The sequence below is a fragment of the Rhinopithecus roxellana genome, chromosome 4, assembly GCF_007565055.1.
Source record: "Rhinopithecus roxellana isolate Shanxi Qingling chromosome 4, ASM756505v1, whole genome shotgun sequence".
NCBI lineage: Eukaryota > Metazoa > Chordata > Mammalia > Primates > Cercopithecidae > Rhinopithecus > Rhinopithecus roxellana.
The window spans coordinates 46,493,075-46,510,141 of record NC_044552.1 but is presented as its reverse complement, the minus strand read 5'-3'; the positions used below and the strand labels follow the sequence as shown (position 1 = coordinate 46,510,141).

Below are 17,067 nucleotides of genomic sequence, written 5' to 3'. Positions count from 1 at the left end.
GCCAAATATGTGTTTTATTTATTTGAGGGCTTGGGGGAGGCAATGAAACTTTACAAATTTCAACTGGCATTGCAGTCTGCTGATAAGGATGGGAGTTTGCACCACTCTGAAGAGATTACATGAAGTAGAATTGGAAAGCAAATTGTATTTACAAAAGATAGGATGATGTTCCTAATAGGTGTTCAGAATAGACTATTCACTCTCATATTCTGCTGAGCTTTGTGAGACATAACTTCATTTCAAAAAGGACAAATCTGACTGAAGGGAAAAGCATTCCCTTTTTACAGATACTTTTCCAAAAGGGTTTACATTAAATTTTCCTGATGGGCACACAGCAGTATTTCATGCTGTATCTCTATAAACCATTAATGTGGAAAGTAAATATCTAAATAGTATACTTGATTGCTTCATGCACCAACCATTAGATTACTAGATCTCTATCTACAGTTTTGGGAGAGATGTTGCTATATGATGTTCTGGCAATAACTGTCAAAGTCATCATACCAGGATTCATTTTCATCTTGTTGAGGTAAAGTTATTAAAATGCACAGTTGGTAGGTCAGAAAGATCACTGACTATCTCTTGTCATCTGTGGTTTAATGCTGACCTAAACCACTACTGCATAATGTCAGAATTATCACAGTGTCCAGGCTGCAGAAGTACAACATGCTTCATGATTTATTGCATTTCCTGTCTGGAATGAAGATTATGAAAAGGCCAACAACTGTCTGCAAGCTACAGTGGTTTAGAAGAAAACTTAATTTCTAATTTTTATTTCTCTTTTTCCTCATTCGTTTTAGATTTTGGATTTAGCAAAGGGGACACATTACCAGGTAGCCTGTCAAAAATACTTTGAGATGATACACAATGTAAGTATTTTTTTTTTTTTTTTTTTTTTTTACTTCATATCCTAATTATTTGTCTTCTGTTACTGTGTCACATTCAGGGTTTTTAGTGGCATCAGTGGAAACCACTCTAGCTATTTTCAGCAGAAAGGGGGATTGCATGGTATTAGGTAACTTACAGCATTTATTGAACGACCAGACAACTAAGCTTGGATGCTGCAGAACCAGGAATATTTTGTAACTAGGAGAAGCTACATCATGAGAATATCTGCACCTGTCACCCACCACTCCATATCTAGGGATGAGACCAAGGGTCAATAAAGTTTTTCTGTAAAGAGCCAGAGTGTAAAAATTTTAGGCTTCATGGTCCATATGGTTTGCGTCACAGCTACTCAACTCTACTGTTGTAGTGCAAAAGCAGCCGTAGAAAGTATGCAAATGAACAGGCATGACTATTGATCCAATAGAATTTTATTTATAAAATTAGGTAGTAGGCCGGGCACAGTAGCTCAAGCCTGTAATCCCAGCACTTTGGGAGGCCGAGACGGGTGGATCACCAGGTCAGGAGATCAAGACCATCCTGGCTAACACGGTGAAACCCCATCTCTACTAAAAAATACAAAAAAAAAAAAAAAAAAAAAAAAAAACTAGCCGGGCGAGGTGGCGGGCGCCTGTAGTCCCAGCTACTCGGGAGGCTGAGGCAGGAGAATGTCGTGAATCCGGGAGGCGAAGCTTGCAGTGAGCTGAGATCCCATCACTGCACTCTAGCCTGGGCGACAGAGCGAGACTCCGTCTCAAAAAAAAAAAAAAAAAAAAATTAGGTAGTAGACCCAGTTTGACCCATGGGCCTTGATTTGCCTACCTCTAGACTAGATCTGGAACCTGTGCCATAGCTGCCTAGAAGAACCAAAGGCTTTTGCCATCTTCCATGCAGAAAATCTGATCCTTGTACTTGTGGCTGCTACCTGATGTTATCCTCTTCCCACGTCTCATATTTATCTGCATGGCAAAACCTAGATTGCACATGGACCCCTAACTATAAACGAGTCAGGGAAATGTGTTTGGTTTTTATCTTGCCAGCTTCCATAGTACAAAAAGGCCTGCCTGATTATTAGAGTAAGAGTGGAATGACCCAGTCTGGCACAGAATAGATTTTGAAGTGTGTAAAGCCAATGTCACGAACTCAGAGGACTATAGAGATTGGGCAGATAGCCCAAAAAAATGAAGCTGCCTGAGATTAGTACCACAGAGTATGATAGAATTATGGTGCACTGAAGATGTTTGCCCTGTTAGAAGCATTCACATTGACAAATTGTGAGGCTCTCTGCAGGCCAACAAAACACATCTCCAAGTCCAATTCAGCCCTCTGGCCCCTAGTTTGCATCCACTGATCCTGGGAAAGACATCCAAGAATGGACTTTGGAGATCCTTGTCCTTCTTGAAACATTTTGTCTCTTAAGAACATATGTGTATTTTTCTGGAGTCCATGGTATTTATTAAAGATCCATGACCCTCCCAAAAAAGAAGCTGCATTTATTGAGATCATCATCAGCTACTATGCTAAAGTTTTACAATTATTTTTATGCTTTTTATTTGGTTGTTACAAAGTAGTTTTTCTATTATGTTTATATAATTGCAGAATTTCTTACTTGATAAAGTATCTCATAGGAAAAAGATATTTTGTAATATTGCCAATAATAATTAACAATAGTAATACCAGCCAATATCTATGGAACCCTTAATGCAGTGGTCCCCAACCTTTTTGGCACCAGGAACCAGTTTCATGGAAGACAATTTTTCCATGGTTAAACAGGGGCTGGTGGGAGGGCGCATTAGATAATCACAAGAAGCACACAACCTAGATCCCTTGCCTGCGGGGTTCACAGTAGGGTTCGCACCCCCATGAGAATCTAAGGCCACTGCTGATCTGACAGGAGGTGAAGCTCAGGCCGTGATTCAAGTGATCGAGAGTGGCTGTAAATACAGATGAAGCTCCACTTGCTCACCCACCACTCTCCTCCTGCAGACCACGGACTGGGTTGGGGACCCCTGCCTTAATGTATACCAAGCACAGCACTAAAATTTTTTAACACATTAGCTTTTTTGATTGACATTACAGCAAGATACTGTATGTATATATCCCTGTCTATGAATAAAACCTCTTTAGAGAAGTTAAACAACCTGTCGGATCATACTACTTATAGGGGATGGAACTTAGATTTAAATTCAAGCTGTCTAACTCATCTGAAGCTTGTGAGCCTAACCATGACTGTGCTGTTCTATGGTATTTGGTACTAAATTTGTAATAATGACAGCAGAGGTAATTGGCATCTTCCTGTTTATCTTCATAGCATGGTAAACATGTAGGGACTCTAACCTGCCTTATATGCTGTAATTGGTCAATGGAAGATCTGGAGCTAGAGCCCCTGTCTGTTGTGGGTCCTGTCCTCATTCTTCTCTACCTAACTTTTGAAAGTATTATTCTTATTTAAGAACTTTTTTTAAAACAAAACTTCAAGGAGTAAACATCAAGAAAATAGTAAGCAACAACAAGATCTCATTTGTTTTATCACCATAGGAATCTCGCCAGATAAGCCATGTTTGGCAACACCAGGTTTATATGACTCACTCTCTCGAAGACTGCATTCCTTAATTTGCTTGCTCCACTTGAGTTTTAATTTCATATTGTTCTTTAATCATTTATGGACCCTTTTAATTAAGAGGCCTCAGAACTTTCACAAATGAGGTCTATTATCCAACCTCTTTACTTTTTATAAAAATAAGATACAAAAATTAGATATAAACATTGAGTTTGTGGCATAATCACCAAAAAGTAAGGAGTGGTTTTTTAGTTCTCAAAATCTGCTTCTGTATTATCTCTCCTATTGACTATTCCCTCGAGCGTTGCTGCTATTGCCAATTTTTAAAACTTGCTTTAGATTAATGAAGATTTTGGAAAGACATATGTCTAAATTCCCTCACATATAGAAATAGTCTAACTTAAACCACATATAAATCAACAAAATAAAAAGGCTGTTTATATTCGCTAGATCTCTCACTGTGGACTTTTAGATGTGAATATCCTCCTTCATTTATTATTTTTTCTAATTTAATTTAAAAACAGAATCTATTTTTATTGTCAGGTTTCTGCCATCCTACCCCTCCCCCAAATAAAATCCTATGTTTATTTTCCCGAGGCCTCTGTGATCAAACTCACTTAAATGGAAGTTTTGAAAATGAACCAGTTAATTGATACCATTTGCAGCAGCATTATGATAGTTCCATATGGCTTTTTTGGTAATACCAACTGCCTCATTTTAAGCTGTCATTGCAAAACCTCTTGATTAAAACCCAAATATCCCATAGGTAGAACAATATTGCTTTCATTCCTTCAAAATCTGCATTTGCAGCGGCAGAAATATGAGACCCATGTTTGTGTGAAGGTCATTGTGTGCAGAATGTGCTGACGCCAAGCAAATGTTTGAGAGAGATTCATTTAGTAGATGTTAAAAGCTGGCCTGCTTGAAACCTGTTTTCCTCTGTATTTTTAGGGTCAGTGTTTAATATAATTTTATACTAATAGTATATTCTTTACTTTCTGCATGTTCCATGTATAAATGAAAACACTAGGTCATGTGTAGATTAACCACAGAATTTTAATAGAAAATAATATTTTCAGAGGTAGACCTCTTTGGACACTGAGTAACTGTGGGTACTTATTTTCCAAGTGGCTGAGGATAATTTTTCCCCACCATATAAATCTCTAGAGAAATCTTATTGAAACCTATCACCCATTTTCCTGCAATCTTAAACAGGATATATGTGATACAATTAAGCCCTTTTATAATCATTCAGGGTCATCATTATGGATATCAGTTAGAATGCTGGGCTAGAAGCCACCATCATCTCACTTGGATCCCTGCAATAGCTTCCTAACTCATTTCCCAGCATCTACACATGCCCCATTCCATTCTTTCTCCTCCACACAGCTGCTGGAGTGACCTTTAAAATAGAGGAATCTGATCATTTCAGGAACTTGCTTTTTAAAACCTTCAATGGCTTCCTATTTCTCTTCAGATGAAATCTAAAATTTATAATGTATCCTCTAAAGTCCTCCACTCCACCTACCTTCCTCAAGACTCCTGAACTTGTTTCAGATCCTTCACAGGACATTGGATCTGAAACACTAGGACCAAGCTAGTGTGGTAGAATGCAAATGCTTCACAGAATGTTCCTGTCTCAATACATAAAATAATGCACAAAACATAATTTTAAAAATCATCAACCACAAAGAAAAACATCACCAATGGCCGGGCGTGGTGGCTCAAGCCTGTAATCCCAGCACTTTGGGAGGCCGAAACGGGCGGATCACGAGGTCAGGAGATCGAGACCATCCTGGCTAACACGGTGAAACCCCCGTCTCTACTAAAAATACAAAAAACTAGCTGGGTGAGGTGGCGGGCGCCTGTAGTCCCAGCTACTCGGGAGGCTGAGGCAGGAGAATGTCGTGAACCCGGGAGGCAGAGCTTGCAGTGAGCCGAGATCCGGCCACTGCACTCCAGCCTGGGCGACAGAGTGAGACTCTGTCTCAAAGAAAAAAAAAAAGAAAAGAAAAAGGTCACCAACAGTAACCAAAAAAGAAAACGGGCAAGGAAAGAAACAAAAGACTCACAGACAAAGTCGTGAAAATGCTCGCTTAATATTTCCAAACGGAATAAAGGAAATAGCTGCTGACTTGAGAAGAAATAAGTGAAATGGAGGATTTAGATGTGGATACCTGTATTTATTCCTTTTCCTAATTTAATTTTAAAGTAAAATTTCCATTTTGTTTACTTTATGCTTTTCCCCTTCCCCCCACATACAAAAAAACCCCTAAGTTTATTTTCCTAAACAAGACAAAAGGAAACTGAATGACAGCCATATACACTTCCTTTAAAAATGAAAATGAAAGAAACACTCAGAACACAAAGAACCCATCCTAGAAGAAAACATAGAATTCTACAAAAAGGAAACTTCATAATTTCATTTTACTATCAAGCAACTTAGTAGATCACAATGAACATCACAAAATGAGTTAAGGACAATTGCAGATCAAGAAAAAGGAGAAACAGCATCACAGAGCCTTGGCACAAATCCTCACTTCAAGGCCCTTGGCACCGTTTTAACCACTGTTTTTAGTGGTTAATAAAAAATATTAATTACCTTTGAAAAAAAGGCAGCAGCCCCAGTGAGGGGCTTATAGATAAAATCCCCATCTCCCTGGGATGGAGCACATGGGGGAAGGGGCGGCTGTGGGTGCAGCTTCAGCAGACTTAAACGTTCTTGCCTGCTGGCTCTAAAGAGAGCAGTGGATCGCCCAGCTTAGTGTTTGAGCCCTGCTAAGGGACTGCCTCCTCAAGTGGGTCCCTGACCCCCATGCCTCCTGACTGGGAGACACCTCCCAGCAGGGGCCAACAGACACCTCATACAGGAGAGATCCAGCTGGCATCTGGCCGGTGCCCCTCTGGGACGAAGCTTCCAGCGGAAGGAACAGGGAGCAATCTTTGCTGTTATGCAGCCTCTGCTGGTGATACCCAGGCAAACAGAGTCTAGAGTGGACCTCCAGCAAACTCCAGCAGACCTGCGGCAGAGGGGTCTGACTGTTAGAAGGAAAATTAAACAGAAAGGAATAGCATCAACATCAACAAAAAGGACGTCCACTCAGAAATCCCATGCAAAGGTCACCAGCATCAAAGACCAAAGGTAGATAAATCCATAAAGATGGGGAGGAACCAGCTCAAAAAGGCTGAAAATTCCAAAAACCAGAACACCTCTTCTCCTCCAAAGAATCACAACTCCTTGCCAGCACGGGAACAAAACTGGATGGGGAAATAGTTTGACAAATGCCAGAGTAGGCTTCAGAAGGTGGATAATAACAACCTCCTCCGAGCTAAAGGAGCATGTTCTAACCAAATGCAAGGAAGCTAAGAAGCTTGAAAAAAGTTAGAGGAACTGCTAACTAGAGTAGCCAGTTTAGAGAAGAATATAAATGACCAGATGGAACTGAAAAACACAGCATGAAAACTTCATGAAGCATAAAAAAGTATCAATAGCCAAATTGATCAAGCAGAAAGGATATCAGAAATTGAAGATCAACATAATGAAATAAAGCGTGAAGACAAGAATAGAGAAAAAAGAATGAAAAGGAACGAACAAAGCCTCCAAGAAATATGGGACTACATTTGATTGGTGTACCTGAAAGTGACGGGAGAATGGAACGAAATTGGAAAACATACTTCAGGATATTATCCAGGAGAACTTCTCCAACTTAGCAAGACAGGCCAACATTCAAATTCAGGAAATAAGAGAACACCACAAAGATACTCCTTGAGAAGAGCAACCTGAAGACACATAATTGTCAGATTCACCAAGGTTGAAATGAAGGAAAAAATATTAAGGGCAGCCAGAGAGAAAAGTCAGGTTACCCACAAAGGGAAGCCCATCAGACTAATGGTGGATCTCTCTGCAGAAACCCTATAAGCCAGAATAGAGTGGGAGCCAATATTCAACATTCTTAAAAGAATTTTCAACCCAGAATTTCATATCCAGCCAAACTAACCTTCATAAGCAAAGGAGAAATAAAGTCCTTTACAGACAAGCAAATGCTGACAGATTTTGCCACCACCAGTCCTTCCTTACAAGAGCCCCTGAAGGAAGTACTAAACATGGAAAGGAACAACTGGTATCAGCCACTGCAAAAACATATCAAATTCTAAAGACTATCGATGCTATGAAGAAACTGCATCAACTAATGGGCAAAATAACCAGCTAGCATCATAAGGACAGGACCAGATTCACACATAATAATATTAACCTTAAATGTAAAGGGGCTAAATGCCCCAATTAAAAGACGCAGACTGGCAAATTGGATGAAGAGTCAAGACCCATCTCATGTGCAAAGACACACATAGGCTCAAAATAAAGGGATGGAGGAATATTTACCAAGCAAATGGAAATGAAAAAAAAAGCAGGATTTGCAATCCTAGTCTCTGATAAAACAGACTTTTAAACCAACAAAGATCAAAAGAGACAAGTGCATTGCATTATGGTAAAGGTATCAATGCAACAAGAAGAGCTAACTATCCAAAATATATATACACCCAATACAGGAGCACCCAGATTCATAAAGCGAGTTCTTAGAGACTTACAAACAGACAGACTTAGACTCGCACACAATAGCAGTGGGAGACTTTAACACCCCCATTGTCAATATTAGATCAACGAGACAGAAAATTAACAAGGATATTCCAGACTTGAACTCAGCTCTGTACCAAGCAGACCTAATAGACATCTAGAGAACTCTCCACCCTAAAACAGCGGAATATACATTCTTCTCAGCACCACATTGCACTTATTCTAAAATTGACCACATAATTAGAAGTAAAACACTCCTCAGCAAATGCAAAAGAATGGAAATCATAACAAACAGTGTCTCAGACCACAGTGCAATCAAATTAGAAATCAGGATTAAGAAACTCACTCAAAACCGCACAACTATATGGAAACTGAACATTCTACTCCTGAATGACTACTGGGTAAATAACAAAATTAAGGCAGAAATAAAGATGTTCTTTGAAACCAATGAGAACAAAGACACAATGTACCAGAATCTGTGGGACACAGCTAAAGCAGTGTTTAGAGGGAAATTTATAGCCCTAAATGCCCACAAGAGAAAGCAGGAAAGATCTAAAATTGACACCCTAACATAACAATTAAAAGAACTAGAGAAGCAAGAGCAAACAAATTCAAAAGCTAGCAGAAGAAAAGATATAACTAAGATCAGAGGAGAACTGAAGGAGGTAGAGACACAAAAAATCCTTCAAAAAATCAATGAATCCTGGAGCTGGTTTTTAGAAAAGATCAAAAAAAAATCAATAGACTGCTAGCCAGACTAACAAAGAAGAAAAGAGAGAAGAATCAAATAGATGCAATAAAAAATGATAATCCTACAGAAATACAAACTACCATCAGAGAATACTATAAATACCTCAATGCAAATAAACTAGAAAACCTAGAAGAAATGGATAAATTCCTGGACACATACAACCTCCCAAGACTAAACCAGGAAGAAGTCAAACCCCTAATAGACCAATAACAATTTCTGAAATTGAGGCAGTAATAGCCTATCAACCAAAAAAAAGCCCAGGACCAGACAGATTAACAGACAAATTCTACCAGAGGTACAAAGAGGAGCTGGTACCATTCCTTCTGAGACTATTCCAAACAATAGAAAAAGAGGGAATCCTCCCTAACTCATTTTATGAGGCCAGCATCATCCTGATTCCAAAACCTGGCAGAAACACAACAAAAAAGAAAATTTCAGGCCACTATCCCTGCTGAGCATCGATGTGAAAATCCTCAATAAAATACCGGCAAACCAAATCCAGCAGCACATCAAAAATCTTACCTACCATGATGAAGTCAGCTTCATCTGTGAGATGGAAGGCTGGTTCGACATACACAAATCAATAAACGTAATTCACCACATAAACAGAACGAATGACAAAGCCCATATGATTATCTCAATAGATGCAGAAAAGGCCTTCGATAAAATTCAACACCACTTCATGCTAAAAACTGTCAATAAACTAGGTATTGATGGAACCTATCACAAAATAGAGCTATTTTTTGACAAACCCACAGCTAATGTCATACTGAATGGGCAAAAACTAGAAGCGCTCCATTTGAAAACTGGCAAAAGACAAGGATGGCCTCTCTCATCACTCCTATTCAACATAGCATTGGAAGTTCTAGCCAGGGCAATCAGGCAAGAGAAAGAAATGAAGGATATTCAAATAGGGAGAGAGGTAGTCAGATTGTCTCTGTTTGCAGATGACATGATTGTATATTTAGAAAACCCCATGGTCTCAGCCCAAAAACTTCATGAGCTGATAAGCAACTTCAGCAAACTCTCAGGATACAAAACCAATGTGCAAAAATCACAAGCATTCCTATACACCACTAATAGACAGAGACCCAAATCATTAGTGAACTTCCACTCACAATTGCTACAAAGAGAGTAAAATACCTAGCAATACAACTTCCAAGAGATGTGAAGGACCTTTTCAAAGAGAACTACAAACCATTGCTCAAGGAAATAAGAGAGGACACAAACAAATGGAAAAAGATTCCATGCTCATAGATAGGAAGAATCAATATCATGAAAATGGCTATAATGCCAATAGTAATTTATACATTCAATGCTATCACCATCAAGCTACCATTGACTTTTTTTTTTTTTTTTTTTTTTTTTGAGGTGGAGTCTCGTTCTATCGCCCAGGCTGGAGTGCAGTGGTGCAATGTCGGCTCACTGCAAGCTCCACCTCCCGGGTTCACGCCATTCTCCTGCCTCAGCCTCCCGAGTAGCTGGGACTACAGACGCCCAGCTATTTTTTTGTATTTTTAGTGGAGATAGGGTTTCACTGTGTTAGCCAGGATGGTCTCGATCTCCTGACCTCATGATCCACCCGCCTTGGCCTCCCAAAGTGCTGGGATTACAGGCGTGAGCCACCGTGCCTCGGCCGCTACCATTGACTTTCTACACAGAATTAGAAAAAAACTACTTTAAATTTCATATGGAACCAAAAAAGAGCCCGCATAGCCAAGACAATCCTAAGCCAAAAAAAAAATAATAATAATAGCTGGAGGCATAATGCTACCTGACTTCACACTATGCTACAATGCTACAGTAACCAAAACATCATGCTACTGTTACCAAAACAGATATATAGACCAATGGAACAGAACAGAGGCCTCAGAAATAACACCACACATCCACAACCATCTGAACGTTGACAAACCTGACAAACAAGCAGTGGGGAAAAGATTCCCTATTTAATAAATAGTTTTGAAAAAACTGGCTAGCCATATGCGGAAAACTGAAAGTGGACCCCTTCCTTACACCTTACACAAAAATTAACTCAGATGGATTAAAGGACTTAAACATAAGACCTAAAACCATAAAAACCCTAGAAGAAAACCCAGGCAATACCAATCAGGACATAGGCATGGCAAAGACTTCATGACTAAACCACCAAAAGCAATGGCAACAGAAGCCAAAATTGATAAATGAGATCTGATTAAACTAAAGAGCTTCTGCACAGCAAAAGAAACAGTCATCAGAGTGAACAGGCAACCTGCAGAATGGGAGAAAATTTTTGCAATCTATCCATCTGACAAAAGGCTAATAACAAGAATCTACAAAGAACTTAAACAAATTTACAAGAAAAAAAAACCCTGTCAAAAAGTGGGTGAAGGATATGAACAGACACTTTTAAAAAGAAGACATTTATGCGGCCAAACAAACATGAAAAAATGCTCATCATCACTGGTCATTGGGTAAATGCAAATCAAAACTACAATGACATATCATCTCATGCCAGTTAGAATCATGGTCATTAAAACATCAGGAAACAACAGATGCTGGAGAGGATGTGGAGAAATAGGAATGCTTTTACACTGTTGGTGGGAGTGTAAATTAGTTCAACCATTGTGGAAGACAGTGTGGCAATTCTGCAAGGATCTAGAACCACAAATACCATTTGACCCAGCAATCCCATTACTGGGCATATACCCAAAGGACTATAAATCATGCTACTATAAAGACACATGCACACATATGTTTATTGTGGCACTGTTCACAACAGCAAAGACTTGGAACCAACCACCCAAATGCCCATCAATGATAGACTGGGTAAAGAAAATGTGGCACATATACACCATGGAATACTATACAGCCATAAAAAAGGATGAGTTCATGTCCTTTGCAGGGACATGAATGAAGCTGGAAACCATCAGTCTCCACAAACTGACACAAGATCAGAAACCAGACACTGCATGTTGTCTCTTATAAGTGGGAGTTGAACAATGAGAGCACATGGACACAGGGAGGGGAATATCACACACCGGGGCCTGTTTGGGTGGAGGTGCTAGGGGAAGGATAACATTAGGAGAATTACCTAACGTAGCTGACGGATTGATGGGTGCAGCAAACCACCAGTGGCACGTGTATACCTATGTAACAAACCTGCACATTCTGCACATGTACTCCAGAACTTAAAGTATAATAAAAAAAAAAAATTTAAATGGGGATTCACTAAAGATATGCACATACCTTAAATATTATATCTTAAACTTAAGACATTTGAATGCCATTTATTTGTTAGGGCAAAGTCTTTTGAGTATCGTTTAGTGTTTGGAATTTGATTTTATCTTTCTTTTATAAACTATACCCATAGTACAGCATCAGCAATTTCCAACTTGGATTCCTTAAAGTAGAAAAGGAACTTGATATGCAAAGCAATAGGATCTTTCTTCCTCTCCTTCTGTGACTTCAACCTTTTTTTTTTAAGTGACTTGCCTTTCTTGAGTCTTTAAAAACATTTAATGTAGATTTCATAGAACTAACAACTCTTTCTTTTACATTCATTTTTATTTGCTTTTCCCATAGCAACCCTATGACTTAACGCTGTTATCTCCATTTCATAGATGAAGAAACTCAGACTTTAAAAAGATTACTCTATTTCATTTTGTGCACATAGAAGTCTAATAAACGTATTGCTAACTGACAACTTGAAGCGAGGTATAGAAAATGCTAACATATTTTTATAGCATAAGATATTAGATTATTTTTGCATAAAATACAACTATGTTTTTATAATCTTTATAGCCAAGTTTCTCTCTAGAAATAAAATTTATAATGGAGATATCATTATCAGTTTGATTTTGCACACAATCTCTTGAAACAGATTTCAGAGCAACTAATGATCTAGTCAGAAGGCCTGAATTTTAATTCAGACAAAACCAGTTACTAATTCTATGACTTTGAATAAACTATCTATTCTCCTTAGGCCTCTGTACATGGAGGAGATTCAATTTAATGGATTCCCCAAGGTCTTTCTAATCTCTGGTTTTCTGTTTACAAACTAGAAAGCCTTCTGATTAAAATGTATTAGACAATAAACTTACTTTTTGTGAAACACATTGCAAAATGCAAAATTTATATTGGAGTTTTAATGAATTGGGTGAAAATTGAATATAATAAAGAAGTTCATAAATGATCCCATTGTTAATAAAAATTATAGATATAAAAGATTTTGGAAACATTTTGAAATCAAGCAGTTAAGTTAAAAAAATAAGGCAAAGATAAAAATTTGTTCTTAATGATCTATAACTTTTAAAATCAGTCTGTATACTCTCCATCTGTTACACAGTGGAATTACTGTAAAATTAGCCTAACATGTATTAACAACTGGTGAAAGAGAATCAGAGATTCCTAGGGTACTTAAATAAGTATTACCAGAAAAGACTTACGTCTCTGTCTGTTGGTCCGTCCACCAGTAGGGTTCATTCTAGACCATAGCAGCAACCCCTTTTTTCCTGGCCAATTCATTTTAATCTGCTATAAGATTATACACAACTTCAGTCGCACCACGTCTCTTTTTAAGGGTTTTTGGTCACTCTCTGTTGCCTAGAGAATTAAGTCTTGACCACTTACCCTGATTTTCAAGGCTCTCTCAGGCTGGCCCCTGCCTGTCTTTCCAAACTCATTCCTTGCATGTGCCTTTCATTCTAGGCTATGTGAACTATTTCATATTTGCTTTCCCAGGACATTGTCTCTTTACTTCGCTCACGTGGTCCTGCTGCAAATATTGCCTTTCCCCTCATCATCCCAGCTTTTCACTCTCTGCATCTTTCCAGACCCAACTCAAATAGCACTTCTCTTTCAAAGCCTTCCTTGATCTCAGCCGAAATTTCTCTCTACTGTGGAGTGTAATAGGTCTTTATCTGTGACCCTCATCACTTCTCCATTCTTGGTAGAGGTTTTTAAGTATATGACTTACTGGACTGGAAATTCGAGTTAGTCAAATGTATCCCTGTATGCTGAATAGCGAATAGTTTATAACACAGTCTTTTATATAGTAAGGCTTTAATTAAATATGCAAAATTATCACTGGTATACACTATTTCTGGGTCCACCTCACCAAATATTAGATACCTACAGTGTGCAAGTCACTTCAGTATGAAGGGTGAGACATAAAAGGATTAGTTAATAGAAGACAGATGAACAAAAGAAATGGAATGACTTCTCAGTTTCCAAAAACTTGATAAATGAAAATACCACCAAAGAAACCAACAGTCACTCACTCAAGCAAAATGATATTTTTGTTGTCAATTCCAGCTGCAGAAGGCGAGAAGGCAGGGATTTGAGACTGTGGAAAGCAAACTGCATGTAAGGAGAGATTAGTGCGTAATTTGAAATGATACTCAAAATTAAAGTTTAATGATAGTATTTGAGAAAAAATAACATAAGTTATGAAGTAGGCCTGTTTGTGTTCAGGCACAGTGAAATGTACAAGAAGAGATTTTCTGTAAGAAGACCAAGGAAACGCCAAGATTAGAATGAAGCATTACATTGACTTAGGCTGCTTTTTCGGTTTATATCATACTAAATGAGATTGCATATGCCAGACTTACAAGTAAGCTCTAAAACACAAGTGGTATCAGGGACCAGTATCAAAATGATCAAAAGTGATTTTATGATCACTTAAAAAACAAAAAAACCACAAATATTTATTGGCCTACAATGTGGCAGGCCTTTTACTTGGAACTGGGGATGCAATAATGGATCACACAGGTCCCTAACCTGTGCCTCACTAACACACAGTGTCACACACACACACACACACACACACACACACACACACACACACGTTTCTATTACAAACACAGTTTTATAGTTTTCTAAGTTTTTATTTCGATGTAATTGTTAATCAGAATTGGTAATGCTTTGGGTATTGCCAGAATTGAAGACATGGTGTAGATGGGAGGTGGCAGGTAGGAGTTGGGGACTGGGGAGGTGAGAGAAAGGTGTCTAGTATGCCCCAAGGATGAATGGTGATACAAGTCACTGAGAGCAAAGGATGGGGAGAGGGGAAAGGATACGTTTCCTATTGGGTGTGAGCTGCCTTTGAGCAATCTTAGATGTTGAGTAGGTGTTGGATAAGGGACTGAAACTAGCATAGGGAACTGGAGCCAAACACAGAGGCTCAGACTAGAAATATAAATGTGGGCGCCATTAAAGTTTGGGTAGTGGTTGAAGCTCTCCTTGAATGAAATGGTGTAAGTAGTTGATTAAGTGTTAGAATGTGTACAGCTAGAATCCGTGTTTCAGTTATTAAGTTTTAAACAAGGACTAGAACAGTTTTTGAAACTCATATATTTATAGCTTTGCCATGTATTAATGCAATATAAATTTCCTTCCTTTACAGGTGGATGATTGTGGCTTTTCTTTGAATCATCCTAATCAGTTCTTTTGTGAGAGCCAACGTATTCTAAATGGTGGTAAAGACATAAAGAAGGAGCCTATCCAACCAGAAACTCCTCAACCCAAACCAAGTATCCAGAAAACCAAGGATGCATCATCTGCTCTGGCCTCTTTAAATTCCTCTCTGGAAATGGATATGGAAGGACTAGAAGATTACTTTAGTGAAGATTCTTAGGCAGTTTTGTAACCTCTTTTTCCTCAATAGCCTTCATTTCCTGTTTTTAAGATTTTGCTTTTGTTGTTGTTGAAAAGGGATTTCACTCTGTCACCCAGGCTGTAGTGCAGTGACACAATTACAGCTGATTGTAGCCTCGACCTTCCCAGCTCAAGTGATCCTCCTGCCTCAGCCTCCCAAGTAGTTGGGACCACAGGTGTGCACACCATACCCAGATAATTTTTTTAAAAAATGTTTGTGGAGGTGGGGGTCTCCCTATGTTGCCCAGGCAGATCTCAAACTCCTGGGCTCAAGTGATCCTCACACCTCAACCTCCCAAAGTGCTGGGATTACAAGTGTGAGCCACTGTGCCTGGCCTTTCTTTTTTTAACCTTTTTGTTTAACTTCTCTCTTCACTGCATCCCAGTCCATCTACAGGAAAGCAGGTTTGAGGTAAAAACAAAGACCTTCACTATATTTTGCTTTGACAAAAGGAAAGAGGAAGAGTTTCTATTAAGATCTATCACTTGAGTGATGTCATTTAAGTCCTGTTTTAGGAGATAAAAATAGCTTTTGGGACTGGTTAAAGTCCCCCAGAAACTATAATACAGTTAAGAACAACTTTTGTTTTAACTCTTATCACTTTGTAATTTTGACTCAATCCTTTTCTGTACCATTTTTGTTAATAAATATCAAAGTGTACGTGACAGTGTCTGTGTATAATTGGGAAAGTCTTATGTCATAACAGGAATGAAGTTAGCTTTAGAAAGCCGAGCATAGAAATGTAGGTCTTCGTTGTATTAAAAGGGAAATGTTAGAAGCACTCTCGCCACTGTAGTTCAGTGAGAAATTTTATGATAGAATGTTTTGTATCTGGCAGTTTTTAAAGTGGTCATTTGGAATATCCAACACACTGCTTATCACTAATGAAGATTTTAAACTTTTCTTTACCTTTTTTTTTTTTTTTAAGAGTTGACCTGTTTTTGGTTATTCTACACCAGGCACCTCTGAGTGGCACCAAACTCTCCAGAGGGAACTGTGACTTGGGAATTAAAAGAAACAAAATTTGTATAGCCAGTTATATTTATTAAGGAATAATAGGGATATTTTATTATGTAAAATAATGGCACATCTTATCTGGTGCCATTACTCTGGGGACAGGTTCGTGAAGAATAGACAATTACCAAGCAAGAAGGTTGTACATACAAAGTGTTTATTTTACCCTCCAACTTCCATACCTTATTACTTATGTGGTTGCTGTGAATTACCAAATAGATTCGGTAAATTAATTAACTTCAGCAATGAATAGTGATACTTGTAGTAACTCCCTCCTTTCAGTGCCAGCAATAGAATTTAATAAATGTTGTGGATGATTACAGACGTACGAGACCAATGCCCTGTTCTCTCTGCCTGCTTTTGTCAAGGGAGTAAGGTGAAGTTGATGATCCCTGGCACGTATGTCTTGTGGAGCAGTGCCATTGTGGATACCCTCGTCTACATAATGATTTCGTCCTGGGGCTCTACTCACTCACCAACAGGATTTGGGGTGCTCAGGAAACCCGGTTTGAAACATAGTTCTTCCTCATCTATTACCTTGGAATATGTGAAAAGTATTAGTGTATTTCTGTCTTTTCCTGGTAAAGAGGGATTTTTTTTATTTTATCCTTTTGAATCAGATATTAACTAAATTAAAAAGAGGACAT

At 38.5% G+C, this 17,067-nt stretch overlaps 1 protein-coding gene across 2 annotated transcripts in view; it reads left to right on the top strand.

The window, feature by feature from the left end:
- Positions 1–16,066, top strand: part of PRIM2 (DNA primase subunit 2) — a 324,570-nt gene extending 308,504 nt beyond the window's left edge. For both annotated transcript variants that reach the window (XM_030928221.1, XM_030928220.1), the window contains exons 13-14: positions 801–869; positions 15,155–16,066. In XM_030928221.1, coding sequence (XP_030784081.1) covers positions 801–869; positions 15,155–15,385 — 300 coding nt within the window. In that variant the 3' untranslated portion in view covers positions 15,386–16,066. The remainder of the gene's footprint in view (positions 1–800; positions 870–15,154) is intronic.
- Positions 16,067–17,067: the final 1,001 nt, after the last annotated feature.